Genomic DNA, 14880 nt, shown 5'->3' with positions numbered 1-14880 from the left:
ACAGGGGATGTCTGGTCACCCTACTTTACATTACACAGCACCCTGCACCTCTGGACCCCTTTACATTACACAGCACCTTGCACCTCTGGGCCCCTTTTACATTACACAGCACCCTGCACCTCTGGGCCCCTTTACATACATTACACAGCACCTTGCACCTCTGGACCCCTTTACATCACACATCACACTGCACCTCTTGACCCATTTATATTATACAGCACCCTGCACCTCTTGACCCATTTATATTATACAGCACCCTGCACCTCTGGGCCCCTTTACATACATTACACAGCACCTTGCACCTCTGGACCCCTTTACATCACACAGCACACTGCACCTCTTGACCCATTTATATTATACAGCACCCTGCACCTCTTGACCCATTTATATTATACAGCACCCTGCACCTCTGGGTCCCTTTACATACATTACACAGCACCTTGCACCTCTGGACCCCTTTACATTACACAGTACCCTGCACATCTGGGCCCCTTTACATTACACAGCACCCTGCACCTCTGGACCCTTTTACATTACACAGCACCCTGAACCTCTGGGCCCCTTTACATTACACAGCACCCTGCACCTCTGGACCCTTTTACACTACACAGCACCCTGCACCTCTGGGCCCCTTTTACATTACACAGCACCCTGCACCTCTGGGCCCCTTTACATTACACAGCACCTTGCACTTCTGGGCCCCTTTACATTACACAGCACCTTGCACCTCTGGACCCCTTTACATTACACAGTTCTTGCACCTCTGGACCCCTTTACCTTACACAGTCCTTGTCCCTCTGGACCCCTTTACATTACACAGCCCCCCACAGCTCTGGACGCCTGTATATTACACAGACACCCCCCCTAACAGTTATGGACCCCCTGCATGTTACACAGACCCCCTACAGTGCAGACACACCCCATTCAGTACAGACCCACCCCCCTACAGTAGACCCCCCCCCATTCAGTACAGATCCCCCTCTTTCAGTACAGATTCTCCCCCCCCTTCAGTACAGATCCCCCCCCATTCAGTACAGATCCCCCCCCCATTCAGTACAGATTTCCCCCCCGCCCATTCAGTACAAATCCCCCCCCCCATTCAGTACATATTCCCCCCCCCCATTCAGTACATACACCCCCCCCAGTACAGATTCTCCCCCCCCCTCTTCAGTACAGATTCCCCCCCCACCCCATTCAGTGCAGATACCCCCCCATTCAGTGCAGATTCCCCCCCACCCCATTCAGTACATACCCCCCCCCCAATTCAGTAACCCTTATGTACCTGAGATGATCGGGACATGCCAGACACTCGTGAACCTGTCGGATCCCCTCCCCCTGTGTAGACATACAGGAGGAGGGGGAGGCGGGCTGCTTCACTCGGCTGTGCCGAGACTGATCAGAGCACGGAGAGCAGAGAGGGATCTGACGGCCGGGTGTCACTACAGTGCGGTTCGCACCCCCGCAAAGCCACACTACCTCAGTCTCTTCTCTCCGCGTGTTTTCTAAAAATTGCGCGCCGCTGCCTAATCCCGCCCGCTCAGCCTCGCTGTCTCTTCAGTCGCGCGGGGGGTGGGTGCCTGTCACTCCGCTGCTTAACCTGCCTGCAGTCTCCGCTTCAATCGGAGGGGGGGCGCCGGCCTGACACCCCCAGTGTGTGCCCCCCCCGCCCCTCACTTAGTAAACACTGCATTCCCACCTATTCTCTGCTCGAGTCCTGCAATGGGAACGCGCGTTCCTGCTGTGAAAAAAGTGCAGGGACGTCGTTCCCATGCGTTCCCGCAGGACTCGAGCCCTGCTTACACGACCGGGTGTTCTATTAATCCCTTGCATCAATTCAGACAGCTTAACTCAATAAATAAACTCACTGTAAATGCCCGTACACACGTTCGGACTTTTTGCCAACAAACTTCAAAACGAGCAAGTTTTCAAAATAGTCTGACCATGTGTACGCTCCATCGGACAAAAAGTTTGGTCTGCAAACGGACAAACTTTACGTCAACAAGAGTCCGATGGTGCCTAGTCCGACCGTGTGTGCAGCAAGCAATCGGACTTTTGTACAAAGTACAAAACGCGCATGCTTCAGAAGCAAAGACCAACCGGAAGCGTTCTGTCTGGTAAAACTAGCGTTCGTATTTGAAAGAGCACATTTGTGACGCGGCAAGTTCTGAAATCAAGAAAAGCAGCGCACATTCTCTTCTTCTTTATAATGTGATAATACTAAAAGCTGCTTTGCTGGTGATACTGACGGAGTAAAAACAAATGTCCTTACTTTGGATTAGTGTATTTTGGTTATATGAATCAAACATATTTCTATATTTTTTTGTGGGTCAAGTTAGCACAACCCCATTGCGCAACATGTCTGCTTGACGAACGGACATTCAGAAAACAAACAAGATTGCACGAAACTGAAAATCACGAATGCACACAGATGAAACCTCTACTAACTCTCGATTCGCAGAAGGAGCCCTAAGGTTGACGCCAGAGAATTGAACTTCCTCTTTTAAACTCTCGTCAGTGCGTTGAAATGTCACTACGTTTGTGTTTTTTGCCGAAAAAGTCTGAGCGTGGGTATGCTATGGGTGTGACCGGACAACTCCCTTCGGACAAAAATCCAAGGGAAAGTTTGTTTGATGTCCGATCGTGTGTACGAGGCTTTAGAGAGACAGACAATGAATCCTTTTGAATGTTCCATTTAATGATTGATATTCATAAGTAGAAAAACGTTGGTGATGTAAGCCACTTAGAAAGATGTTACAGCATGGTGTATACTGAGCAAATCAGTTGTAAGGGCTTTCCTTGGCTGGAGTCCATATTGCAGAATTGTATGCTCACCCTTACAAATACACACAGCCCACGGTAACAAGGTAAGAAGCTACCTGGGCTGTGAGTCTGTGCACAGGGGCTTGACAGGGATTTGCCAAAGGATGGTCAAAGTTAAGCCGTGGTCAGGGATTCCAGAATTCAGAGTACACGATAAACATAGCCAGGGTCAGAAGCCGGAGTCAGTCTTGTAGCTGAAACAAAGCACAGAGATACAGGAACCTTTGGCAATGACAGGACAATCACAATCACCTGCCCTGAAGTCCATGATGGAGAACTTTATCTGGACATACATTCCGACAGCCTCTCTCCAGACCCTCTGCTTCAGGAACTCCTCATCTATGACCGTGTAAAGATGAAGACTTCACCCATTACCGTGTAAGGGTGAAGTTCCCTCACAGCTCTCCCAGCCTCTTCCGCGTTCAGTGCACGCCACTTTATATTGCGATCTCCAGCGCACTCACTTCTTAATTTTTTGCACTTATTCTTATTACCTCACAACATCAGCACATTCACGTTTTCACTCCTCACCTTCCTTTTTCTTTTTCCCTTCCCTTACCTCCCCTTCTCCCCCCTCCCCCCCCTTTTCCTGCCCGTCCCTGTATATGTCCCTAAATGTTTTTTTTTAAATGTTGGCAACTATGGGACTTGTGTTTTTCTGCATTGGATCAACACCATTCACCACAAGGGCTCAAAGGAAACATTTGTTTTTTCTTTGTGCCCTGTTCACAATACAGTGGGGTTCCTTGGTGCCGAACAGTGCAGTGTTAAAGAATACACTGAATGCATTTTTCAGGCAATGGATAGGAGCTTACCCGAAAGCATCAATTTCTAAGCATCACAGCTCAGCATAGAAATTAATGAAATGCCATTTTGACATTTCAGCAAAATTGGATAAAAAGGACAAAGGAGAAGAAGCAGACTGATGAGCTCATCTCTTTAGCTGCTCTCATCTCCTATCAGCATGCTTCTTTTATGACATGAACACTAGGGATGAGCCAAACACCCACCGGTTTGCATCAGAACCTTTGAACGGACCGAACGTCCGCGCAAACTTTAGAACCCCATTGAAGTCTATGGGACTCGAACGTTCGAAATCAAAAGTGCTCATTTTAAAGGCTAATATGCAAGTTATTGTCCTAAAACGGGTTTGGGGACCCAAGTCTTGCCCCAGGGAACATGTATCAATGCAAAAAAAAGTTTTAAAAACTGAAGTTTTTTCGGGAGCAGTGATTTTAATGATGCTTTGAAATATTCCTTTAAATATCGTACCTGCTGGGTGTCTATAACATGCCTGTGAAGTGGCACATGTTTAGAACTGTCCCTGTACAAAATTAAATTTCTATAGGAAAAACGTCATTTAAAACTGCTTGCGGCTTTAATGTAATGTCTCGTCCCTGCAATATGGATGAAAATCATTGAGAAAAATAGCATGGGTTTCCGCCCTCCCCTCCCCCCAGGTCATTGCCAGCCCCTTTGGCCCTATATACTTTGAACAGCAGTATACAGGCGGTGCAAACAAGGCAGGGTCTGTAGGTTTGTTGTTAAGTAGAATCTGTTTGTAATTTTGAACTGGTGCTTCTTTAAAGTGTAGCACAAGCCATAAAATCTATTTTTAAGCTTTTTGGAAAACATAGTTAAGGGTTATCACCCCTGTAACATTTGTTTTGCTGTGTGTGCGCATCTGTTCAGAAGATTTCACCTCACTTTCTGTCCCAATTACAAATGTTTTTTTTTTTTTTTGAAAATTTGTTTTCTTTAGTGAAACAAGGATTGGTGATAATTTGCATCAGTGGACAGGAGACACCTCTTACAGAAAATAATTTCCCTTCCTAGGGGTAGTTTTCCTCTCACTTCCTGTTGTCTCCCTCCGTTTGCAAGTAGGAGTCGTTTGTAAGTTGGATGTTTGAAAGTAGGGGCCTGCCGTATATATTCTCTGCACAAATTTGGGCCCTAGGGTTGCCACAACACTGTAAGACCTCACAGTTAGTCTTGGTGGGTGCTGGAATGGCCTGCTGTGAACTATTGTATCAAGAATTGTAATTACATGCCATTGTTGAAAAGTGGTAGAAAAATTGGGCCTTTGGTGCTGGCGCTGGTGCCACAACACTGAGTCCTCACAGTTACTCTTGGTGGGCGCAGGAATGGGCCCTGCTGTGAAATATTAGATCAAGAATTGTAATTACATGCACCTGTTAAACAGGGGCCAAAAAATTGGGCCTTAGCCACTGGTGGCGGTGCCCAGAACCAAAAATGTTCTTACAAGCTATCAGCATGATCATTGAGGAGGAAAAGGATAGTCGCTCAGCATAACAGGATAGTCACTCAGCATGACAGGATAGTCACTCAGCATCAGCATAGGCAGTCTTGGGGGATCTGACATTTCCAAACAAATTATTCCATCACATCAGCATCAGGTGCTTGGTAGCTGGTGGTGATCCAAGCCTGATTCATTTTTATGAAGGTCAGTCGATCGACCGAGTCGGTGGAGACGCGCACCCTGTGATCAGTTACAAAGCCTCCAGCAGCACTGAATGTGTGTTTTCCGAAAGAACGCTGGATGCAGGACAGGCCAGTAGCTCAATTGCATACTGTGCAAGCTCTGGCCAGTGATCCATCCTCAAGACCCAGTAAGCCAGAGGATTTTCAGTGGGAAAGGTGTCCAAGTCAGATCTTGCCCCTAGGTATTCCCGCACCATGTAAAACAGACGCTGGCGATGGTTGCTGGAACCGGTCATACCTTGGGGCTGCGGACTAAAAAATTGTCTGAACGTATCGGTCAGACGGCCACCTTCTCCACTGCTCCTTCTTTGACTGACCAAAGCCTCAGCAACACGTTGTCCAGGACCAGGATTTTGTAACTTCACAGTCTCTGGGAACGCATTGCACAGACCTTTCTGCAAGGCCTCCCAAAGATGTTTTATCTCCCTCTGCGCCGGCAAGATAAGTTCCGCAACCTTACCCTTGTAATGTGGATCAAGGAGGGTTGCCAGCCAGCAATGATCCCTCTCTGGATAAAGGGGGCCTTCCTCCTACTGTTCTGCCTCAAGTGCCCTATCCATTATTCCACGCAGCGTGTGCTCCAACAGATGGATAAGAGGGACAGTGTCACTGATGCATGCACTGTCACTGCTCACCATCCTCCTGGCCTCCTCAAATGGTGACAGGACAGTGTATGTATCCCCGATCATGGCCCACTGGCGTGGGGAAAAAAACCAAGCTCCCCTTACCCTGTCCTGGTGCCATATTGGCACAGAATGTCATTGATGGCCCTCTTCTGCATGTGCAGCATGGCCAACGTAGAGTTCCACCTGGTGGGCATGTCACAGATTGGGCGGTTCTTGGGCAAGTTGTATTCCTTTTGGAGGTCAGCCAGCCGAGCACTGGCATTACAATTATTGGCCGAAATTGTTGGCACCCCAGATTATTTTCCTGAAAATAAAGTATTTCTAATGCCGCGTACACACGATCATTTTTCGGCATGAAAAAAAAACTTTGTTTTTCATCATGTCCAAAAAACAAAGTTTTTCCAACTTCATCATTAAAAACGACGTTGCCCACACACCATCGTTTAAAAAAAATGATGAACAAAGCGTGGTGACGTACAACACGTACGACGGCACTCTAAAGCGGAAGTTCTATTCGCCTTTGGGCTGCTTTAGCTGATTCCGTGTTAGTATAAGACGATTCGCACTTTTCTGTCTGTTATAGCGTGATTAATGTGCTTACTCCATTATTGTAGCTTTACCAGAACGAGCGCTCTCGTCTCATAATTTGCTTCTGAGCATGCACAGGTTTAAAACGTCGTTTTAGCCCACACACGATCATTTTTTACAACCTGAAAAACACATTTTTTTTCAGAAGCCAAAAAATGATTTTAACCACTTGCTTACTGGGCACATATACCCCCCTCCTGCCCAGGTGAAATTTCAGCTTCCGGCACTGCATCGCTTTAACTGACAATTGCGCGGTCGTGCGACGTGGCTCCCAAACAAAATTGACATCCTTTTTTCCCTTCAAGTAGAGCTTTCTTTTGGTGGTATTTGATCACTTCTGCGGTTTTTATTTTTTGCGCTTTAAACAAAAAAGAACGACAATTTTGAAAAAAAATACAATATTTTTTACTTGTTGCTATAATAAATATCCCCATATTTTTTAAAAAAAAAAACTTTTTTTTTTTCAGTCTACGCCGATACCTATTCTTCTACATATTTTTGGTAAAAAAAAAAAAAATCGTAATAAGCGACTGGTTTGCGCAAAAGTTATAGCGCCTACAAAATAGGAGACAGAATTATTATTTTTTATTATTTATTTTTTTACTAGTAATGGCGGCAATCTATGACTTTTATTGGGACTGCGACATTATGGCGGACACATCGGACACTTTTGACACATTTTTGGCACCATTCACATTTATACTGCGATCAGTGCTATAAATATGCACTAATTACTGTATAAATGTGACTGGCATTGAAGGGGTTAACACTAGGGGGTGAGGAAGGGGTTAAATGTGTACCCTGCATAGTGTTCTAACTGTGGGGGAAGGGGGGTGACAGGGGGAGGTGACCGATCTGTGTCCCTATGTACAAGAGACACAGATCGGTCTCCTCTCTCCCTGACAGGACGCTGTCTCTGTGAGAGCCGGCAATGAGAAATGATCTCATATGTTTACATATGAGATCATCTCTTATTGGCCGCACAGATCGCCTACCAAACGGCCACTCCGATTGGCCGTTCACGGCGATCTGTGATTGGCTGTGTCCAAGGGACACGGGCAGCACAGAGTTTCCCCACTGCGCGCTCGGGAGCGCGCGCGGGGAACGAGGAAAGGGGCGGACGTCAATTGACGTCTTGTTGGATTTTCAGGTCTGCGCTGTAGCCGCCATTCTGGTGGTTAAATTAAGTTTTTAAAAACGTTTTTTTCATGCCGATAAATGATCACATGTACGCGGCATCACAGAAAAGTATTGCAGTAACACATGTTTTGCTATACACATGTTTATTACCTTTGTGTGTATTGGAACAAAACAAAAAAAGGGAGGAAAAAACGCAAATTGGACATAATGTCTCACAAAACTCCAAAAATGGGCTGGTCAAAATTCTTGGCACCCTTTCAAAATTGTGGATAAATAAGATTGTTTCAAGCATGTGATGCTCCTTTAAACTCACCTGGGGCAAGTAACAGGCGTGGGCAATATAAAAATCACACCTGAAAGCAGATAAAAAGGAGAGAAGTTCACTTAGGGCCCTTTCACACGTACGGACCGTATGTCCGCATTTTTATCCGTCCGTTTGTGGATGAAAACGGGACATACATGGGTCCCTATGTGATTACGGGTGTCAGCGGATGACCATCCGCTGACACTCGTAATTGTCCGCCTCCGCAAAGATCCGCATTTGCGGACGGAAGAAAACCCGATTTTTCTTCCGTCTGGCGGATCAGATCGGATGAACACGGACATATGGTCCGTGTTCATCCGATCCTCCATAGGGGAGAGAACCAAAATTGTGGAAAAATATCAACCATCTCAAGGTTACAAGTCCATCTCCAGAAATCTAGATGTGCTTTTGTCCACAGTGCGCAACATTATCAAGAAGTTTGCAACCCATGGCACTGTAGCTAATTAATATGGGTGTGGACGGAAGAGAATAATTGATGAAAGGTTGCAACGCAAGATAGTCCGGATGGTGCATAAGCAGCCCCAAACAAGTTCCAAAGAAATTCAAGTTGTCCTGCAGGCTCAGGGAGCATCAGTGTCAGCGCGAACTATCCGTCGACATTTAAATGAAATGAACCGCTATGGCAGGAGACCCAGGAGGACCCCACTGCTGACACAGAGACATAAAAAAGCAAGATTACAGTTTGCCAAAATGTAACATGAGTAAGCCAAATCCTTCTGAAAAAACGTCTTGTGGACAGATGAGACCAAGATAGAGCTTTTTGGTAAAGCACATCTACTGTTTACCGAAAATGGAATGAGGCCTACAAAGAAAAGAACATAGAACCCACAGTGAAATATGATGGAGGTTCAATGATGTTTTGGGGTTGTCTTGCTGCCTCTGGCACTGGGTGCCTTAAATATGTGCAAGGCATCATGAAATCTGAGGATTATCAAAGGATTTTGGTAGAGCCCAGTGTCAGAAAGCTGGGTTTGTGTCCGAGATCTTGGGTCTTCCAGCAGGACAATGACCCCAAACATACGTCAAAAAGCACCCAGAAATGGATGGCAACAAAGTGCTAAAGAGTTCTAAAGTGGCCAGCAATGAGTCCAGATCTAAATCCCATTGAACACCTGTGGAGAGATCTTAAAATTGCTGTTGGGAAAAGGCGCCCTTCCAATAAGAGAGACCTGGAGCAGTTTGCAAAGGAAGAGTGGTCCAAAATTCCCGGTGAGAGGTGTAAGAAGCTTATTGATGGTTATAGAAAGCGACTGATTTTAGTTATTTTTTCCAAAGGGTGTGCAACCAAATATTAAGTTAAGGGTGCCAAGAATTTTGACCAGCCCATTTTTCGAGTTTTGTGAGACATTATGTCCAATTTGCTTTTTTACCTCCCTTTTTTTGTTTTGTTCCAATACACACAGGGAATAAACATGTGTATAGCAAAACATGTGTTACTGCAATACGTTTCTGTAAAGAAACACTTGATTTTCTGGAAAAATTCCTGCGGTTCCAACAATTTCGACCATGACTGTATATGACCGTCGGAAATGCACACAGTTTCCTGGCCTGCTTCAGGACATCTTATAAGGCCGGGTACCTGCCCAAGAACCGCTGCACCACCAAGTTAAGGACATGAGCAAAACAGGGCACATGGGTCAGTTGTCTGTAAGGTACCAGTGGTTGGTAGTGTCCGAAGTGGAACTTGTGTGCTGAGGATTCAGGCAAAACATAGTCAGGCAGATTAGGTTGGCAACAAATCGGGCAAAGCAGTACACGATTAAAATCCAGAGAGTGGTCAGGCAGGCAAAGGTCATACACGAGCTGGCGTTGAAGTACAAAATCAGTAGGCTAGAGAGTAGTCAGGGATTCAGGCAGAAGTTCAAGACGACAATCGAGATCACAAGCAGTCAGAACATCCAGGGAGCTAATCCACATAAACGGGCGCTGAGTGATAGCATCACTTCCAATTTATGGGCTGCATTGATTAAAAATTGTCCACAGCTGGCAGCAGGTGGGACTAGTGAGTCCAGGGTAATGCTGCATACTGCAAGGACATTTTCAAAAGTCCAGATCTCCTCTGTAGCACAACAGGTAAAACTGCAGCTGTGTGACCAGGAAGATCCCGATACATGACACTGTCGGAGGGCGGAGAGGAGGTTGGTGCCATTGTCGCAAACCACCATTCCTGACTTAAGCTGGCAAGGTGTCAACCACCTCTAAACCTGCCCCTGCAGAGCTGACAGAACCTCTGCCCCAGCGTGGCTCCTGTCCCCCAAGCACACCAGCTCAAGCACCGCATGGCATATTTTTGCCTGCGTAGCCCCTTGAATGCCTACAGAGCACCGCTAGTTCCCGAGGACAAATCAGCACTGGAAGAGGCCACAGAGGAAGAAAAAGAAGAGGAGGGGGTGGAGGAGAGAGGTATGTCACAATCACCAGTAGTAGCATTTTAGAGGCGTGGTGGCGGAACAACCTCCAACACTACTGTACCTTGTCCTGCATCCTTCCCAGCTGCCAGCAGAGTCACCCAATGCGCGGTGTAAGATAAGTAACGTCCCTGTCCATGCCTTCTGGTCCAGCGAGGCATGGACATTGCCTTCCAAATGCCGGTAGAGAGCCGGAATCGCCTTCCATGAGAAAAAGTGGCATTTGGGAACCTGCTACTGAGGTACCGCACATTCCACAAACTCACGGAAGGGGGCAGAGTCTACCAACAGAAAAGGCAGCAGTTGAAGTGCTAGCAATTTAGCTAAGCTAGCATTCAACCGCTGGGCATGTGGATGGCTGGGAGCAAACTTCTTTCGGCGCTGCAGCAGCTGGGCAGGGAAATTTGCCTGGTACAATCTGGCGTGGCAGTTTTGGTTGTATGCAGAGCACACAGCCATTTTGCCTTGTGCTATAAGCACACACTTCATCTTAGTGAAAAAAACCATCTTTAAGCTAAAAGTTTCACTCACCATGCATTCGGTCTGCCATACATTCAAGTCAAGAGACCTCAATACCAGTCTGTTCTCATCCTAGCTCCCAGCCATCACTGACCAGGAACAGCCTGCTGTTTTTTTTATTTATAGTGTCAACACGAGTAACAAAAGAAGGTGGTGGCTTCACAAAACAGCCAATCACAGACATGTATATATTCAAATAGAATGCTAGCAGTGATGTGTGCAAATGGCTGGGTGCAGGGGTCAATGCTCTCTGTGAGACAAAGGAACTAGAAAGCATGGCTTTGCACAAAGCTGTGTGCAAACCAACTCACTGCTGCCATTGCTGCAAACCATACTTAATCATGGATCAGATAACCATAATTTTCGTATAGTTATGCTATAGTTCCCATGTACGCAGATCTGTCCACTCGGAGTCATTTAATGCAGTCGACAAGAAGTGGGCAGTCCCTTGCTGAGGCATAAATGAACATCCCTAAAAGGAGCGTGCAAATCTGCTGTGTCCATGGGAAGGTGTTTGCGCCAATGGTCTTCCACCAACGTCTGTATGTGTGAATATGCTCACATGTGCGCATTACAGCAAAACCGACACTGGGGGACAACATGCATTTATAACAATTTCCACAACACGTCGGTGTTCCGATAGTAGATTGCCCGCAAGTACTTGGCTATGACACACCTAATTCTACACCTTCAGTCCTATCAGTGCAGGCTTTAGACAGGATTGAAGGTATAGTGGGGTTGGAGATCCCAGCTGATGAGGAGCAAAGAGAGGTCCATTTTGTTCTTTGGTGTGGGTCTTTGAGGTACGCTTGCCAACGAACTGCATGGCAGGTCGACATATGTCTGGTCAAGCATGTGGAGCCCAAGCGGGTGATATTTTGGCCACGCGAGATACGCTTGCGACATATGTTGCAAATAACAGTGGTGCGATCTGATGCACTCGTCTCAAAAAAAGCCTTTTGGAATAACGCAGAGAGACAGCAGCGCCCTGCACATGTGGAGCTCTGTGGTGTGATGCATTCGGTGTGCTGGCCCCTGAAGGGCATCCTGCCTCGTTGGAGATGTGCCTCCTCCTCCTTCTCCTCTCTCCTATCAGGCACCCATGTGGAGTCAGTGACCTCATCATCCCCTCCCTCCTCATCACTGTAGAGAACCTGGCAGTATGCTGCAGCTGGGGGAACATGACTGCCAGATTGCTGTCCTTCTTGGGCACCCCCTCTCTCTGCGCTCACGTTACTGCCTTCCTCTAGCTGTGTACCATCATCGGAGCCTTCAAAACACTGCGCATCCTCCTGCAGCATGTACCCAACACTGTGGTCAACAGTTTGGGGGACTCCTCAGGAGGACATGGTGGGGCTAGGGAAGGAGTGACTGATGCCATTGAGCAGAGGGAAGAGGCTGCGTTGGCAGCTGCTTTGCCAGACAAAGTACCCTGAGCCTGGGTGAGAGAGGATGAGGACGGCTTGGTCATTCACTCTACCAAGTGTTCGGCATGTTTGGCTCAACACGGCCAGCTGACAAAAAAAAGGAAGAGCGTGTCCCACGGCCACGTGCTGATGAGGATGCACCGTGTCCACGACCAGCACTGTTGCCTCTAGACGCAGAGCCTGCTTGCTCTCTTTTATCGGCTTGTGACTCTCTGCCTCTCCTTGTTTTCCTTCCAGACATACTAATGGCCCGCAGGGAGATGTAGCTGCACAAATACTGACAATACTTGCTGATCACTGCCTGTGGTATTAATATGAGAACACAAAGCTCATCCCTAATGAACACTATAGCACAGCTGACTGGCCCCTTTTGCTGCTTCTACCTCTCTCATCTCTGTTGGGTGGAGGATTGCAAGAGTCTGATACCTTGTCCAATTCGGGTATTTGCACTACTTGCATTAAAAAAAAAGAAAAAAATTGTTGATTAAATACAGAGCTGCATTAACCTGGGTCTTCATATCTGCCTGGAGTGCACCTTAAAGTACTTGAAAGAAGATGATCCACATAACATAAAATCAGCATTTATTGAGGTCTTTTAAAAAAACATTGCAGCAATACCACAATATAAAAAGAGACTTCTGGGTCCTAATGCATATCTGTGCATTATGCAGTGCCTTCTTGTGCCAGCAGTGATGTTTTTAATGGATTATACACTGCTGACTTTATATTACATAGAGAAATGATGATCATTTTCTTTCAAGTTTATTGCGTCTTGTTTTGGCGCACACTGATTGTAAGGTCCACTGTGGATGACAGAACGAGCAGATTAAATATGAATTCTTATCTGCTTATATTTTGCCTTCACTGTTCCTCCTCTCTCCCCCACCATTAAATGAATTAAATGAATTTAGGAAAAAAGAAAATATTGTTTTTATCAGATCTAATTTTGGACACCTATACCTATTTAGACATACCAGTGACGTCATAACTGGGTTTCTGTGCTTCTTTATTAAGGCAAATATAGGCCTCAAAATAGCTTCATGAAAACACCACAACACCCTGCCTCAGTACACCTATCAAAAACCCTCAGCCCTGTGGGCCAGGTCTTGAGAGTTAAGTTAGCCAAACACAGTCAAAGCTTTGCCCAATCAGGACACAGAATGCATCGCGCAGTGTGCAGTGCATTGCAGGGTGTTTGGCAGGGCAAACGCCCTGCAAATTCGAGTGTTCGGTAAACGCTCGACACAGGCAAATGTTCGGCCCAAACTCATTCTCCGACCAAACCGTTTGCCCAACACTACCTGCTAATATCACCCTATCACCTATTGGTGTCTGTACTTACATTTACAAATCTGTTAAAAATTAGGGTAAATCCAAAAACTTTAGTTCAGAATTAGGGAGGTCTCATTGACCAGTAGTGAGGCAGTGGATGGATGTGCTTGATCTCAATTTTTTTTTAACTGAAGTTGAGGTTTGCATCTCCTGATGTGCTCAGCACCATATACTGTATATTTCTAGGAATTTGGAAGGAAGTAACACTAAGAAGGACAAATATGAATCTGGGGGATAGGTAAGATTTTTTCAGATACTAGCTTATAGAAATGTTATTTCAGGCTACCCCCCATAAAGGAACTTAAATATTCAGGTGTACTTTTAGCAGCAGCCTTGACTCATGAACATTTTGCATTTATCCTATTAGAATGATACAAAGTTCAAAGAGTTTTTAAAATAACATTTACCACATTGTTTGCAATATATCAATAAATATAACAACATTTGTTTATTTTATTATGTATTACAGCTGCTGGCTGGGATGCTGCCTCATTCCCTTTTGTGTGGACAGCTGTAAGGATGTTGACCACTTTTGTCCAAACTGCAATCATCATTTGGGAAAGTATAAAAGGCTATGAGGAATGCCTGAAGAAGCCAGTTCATATTTTTGAAAAATACTATTGTCTGTGTCTTACTACTTATTTTCAAAAATACAAGGATTTTAAGCAATCATATTTAACCATAAAAGTCTCTGCTTCTATACTTTTTAGGTTTACTGGTCATGTGTTTAATGGATTTTATACTGTGAATGTGATTTTAAAGTGATTCAAACTAGGGTGAAAAATATTTCTAATTAACATTTAGTTTTATAAAGAAAACCTTAAAATTACTTTGTGTGGAGCATGTTTGCTTTAAATATTTGTTTGTAAATTGTGAGATTTATTTATTTAAAAAAAGAAAAAACACAATCTAAGGGGACTATTTCTACAAGTTTGAAACAAAGTGTGCAAATTCTGGATAAAAGTTGTGTAAATTTTGTGTGAAAATATTTTTTAAAAGACCCCAATGTGTATAATTTCTCACAGGCCTCATCTGTACCTGTTCTGTCCCACTCACATTACGTAATTCAATTATATGAACAACGGGCCAGATTCAGATACATTTACGTTGCTCCACGGCAGCGTAACGTATCCCATTTACGTTACACCGCCGCAGGTTTACAGCGTAGGTGCCTGATTCACAAAGCTCTTACC

At 45.5% G+C, this 14880-nt stretch overlaps 1 protein-coding gene across 2 annotated transcripts in view; it reads left to right on the top strand.

Annotated features, from left to right (window-relative positions):
- The window catches only part of LOC120943596 (lipopolysaccharide-induced tumor necrosis factor-alpha factor homolog), a 116340-nt gene extending 101677 nt beyond the window's left edge, over window positions 1-14663 (top strand). For both annotated transcript variants that reach the window (XM_040356972.1, XM_040356973.1), the window contains exon 5: window positions 14157-14663. In XM_040356972.1, coding sequence (XP_040212906.1) covers window positions 14157-14265 — 109 coding nt within the window. In that variant the 3' untranslated portion in view covers window positions 14266-14663. The remainder of the gene's footprint in view (window positions 1-14156) is intronic.
- Window positions 14664-14880: the final 217 nt, after the last annotated feature.

This window comes from Rana temporaria, chromosome 6 (assembly GCF_905171775.1).
Source record: "Rana temporaria chromosome 6, aRanTem1.1, whole genome shotgun sequence".
NCBI classification, from domain to species: domain Eukaryota; kingdom Metazoa; phylum Chordata; class Amphibia; order Anura; family Ranidae; genus Rana; species Rana temporaria.
This window is presented reverse-complemented; position numbering and strand designations above follow the sequence as displayed.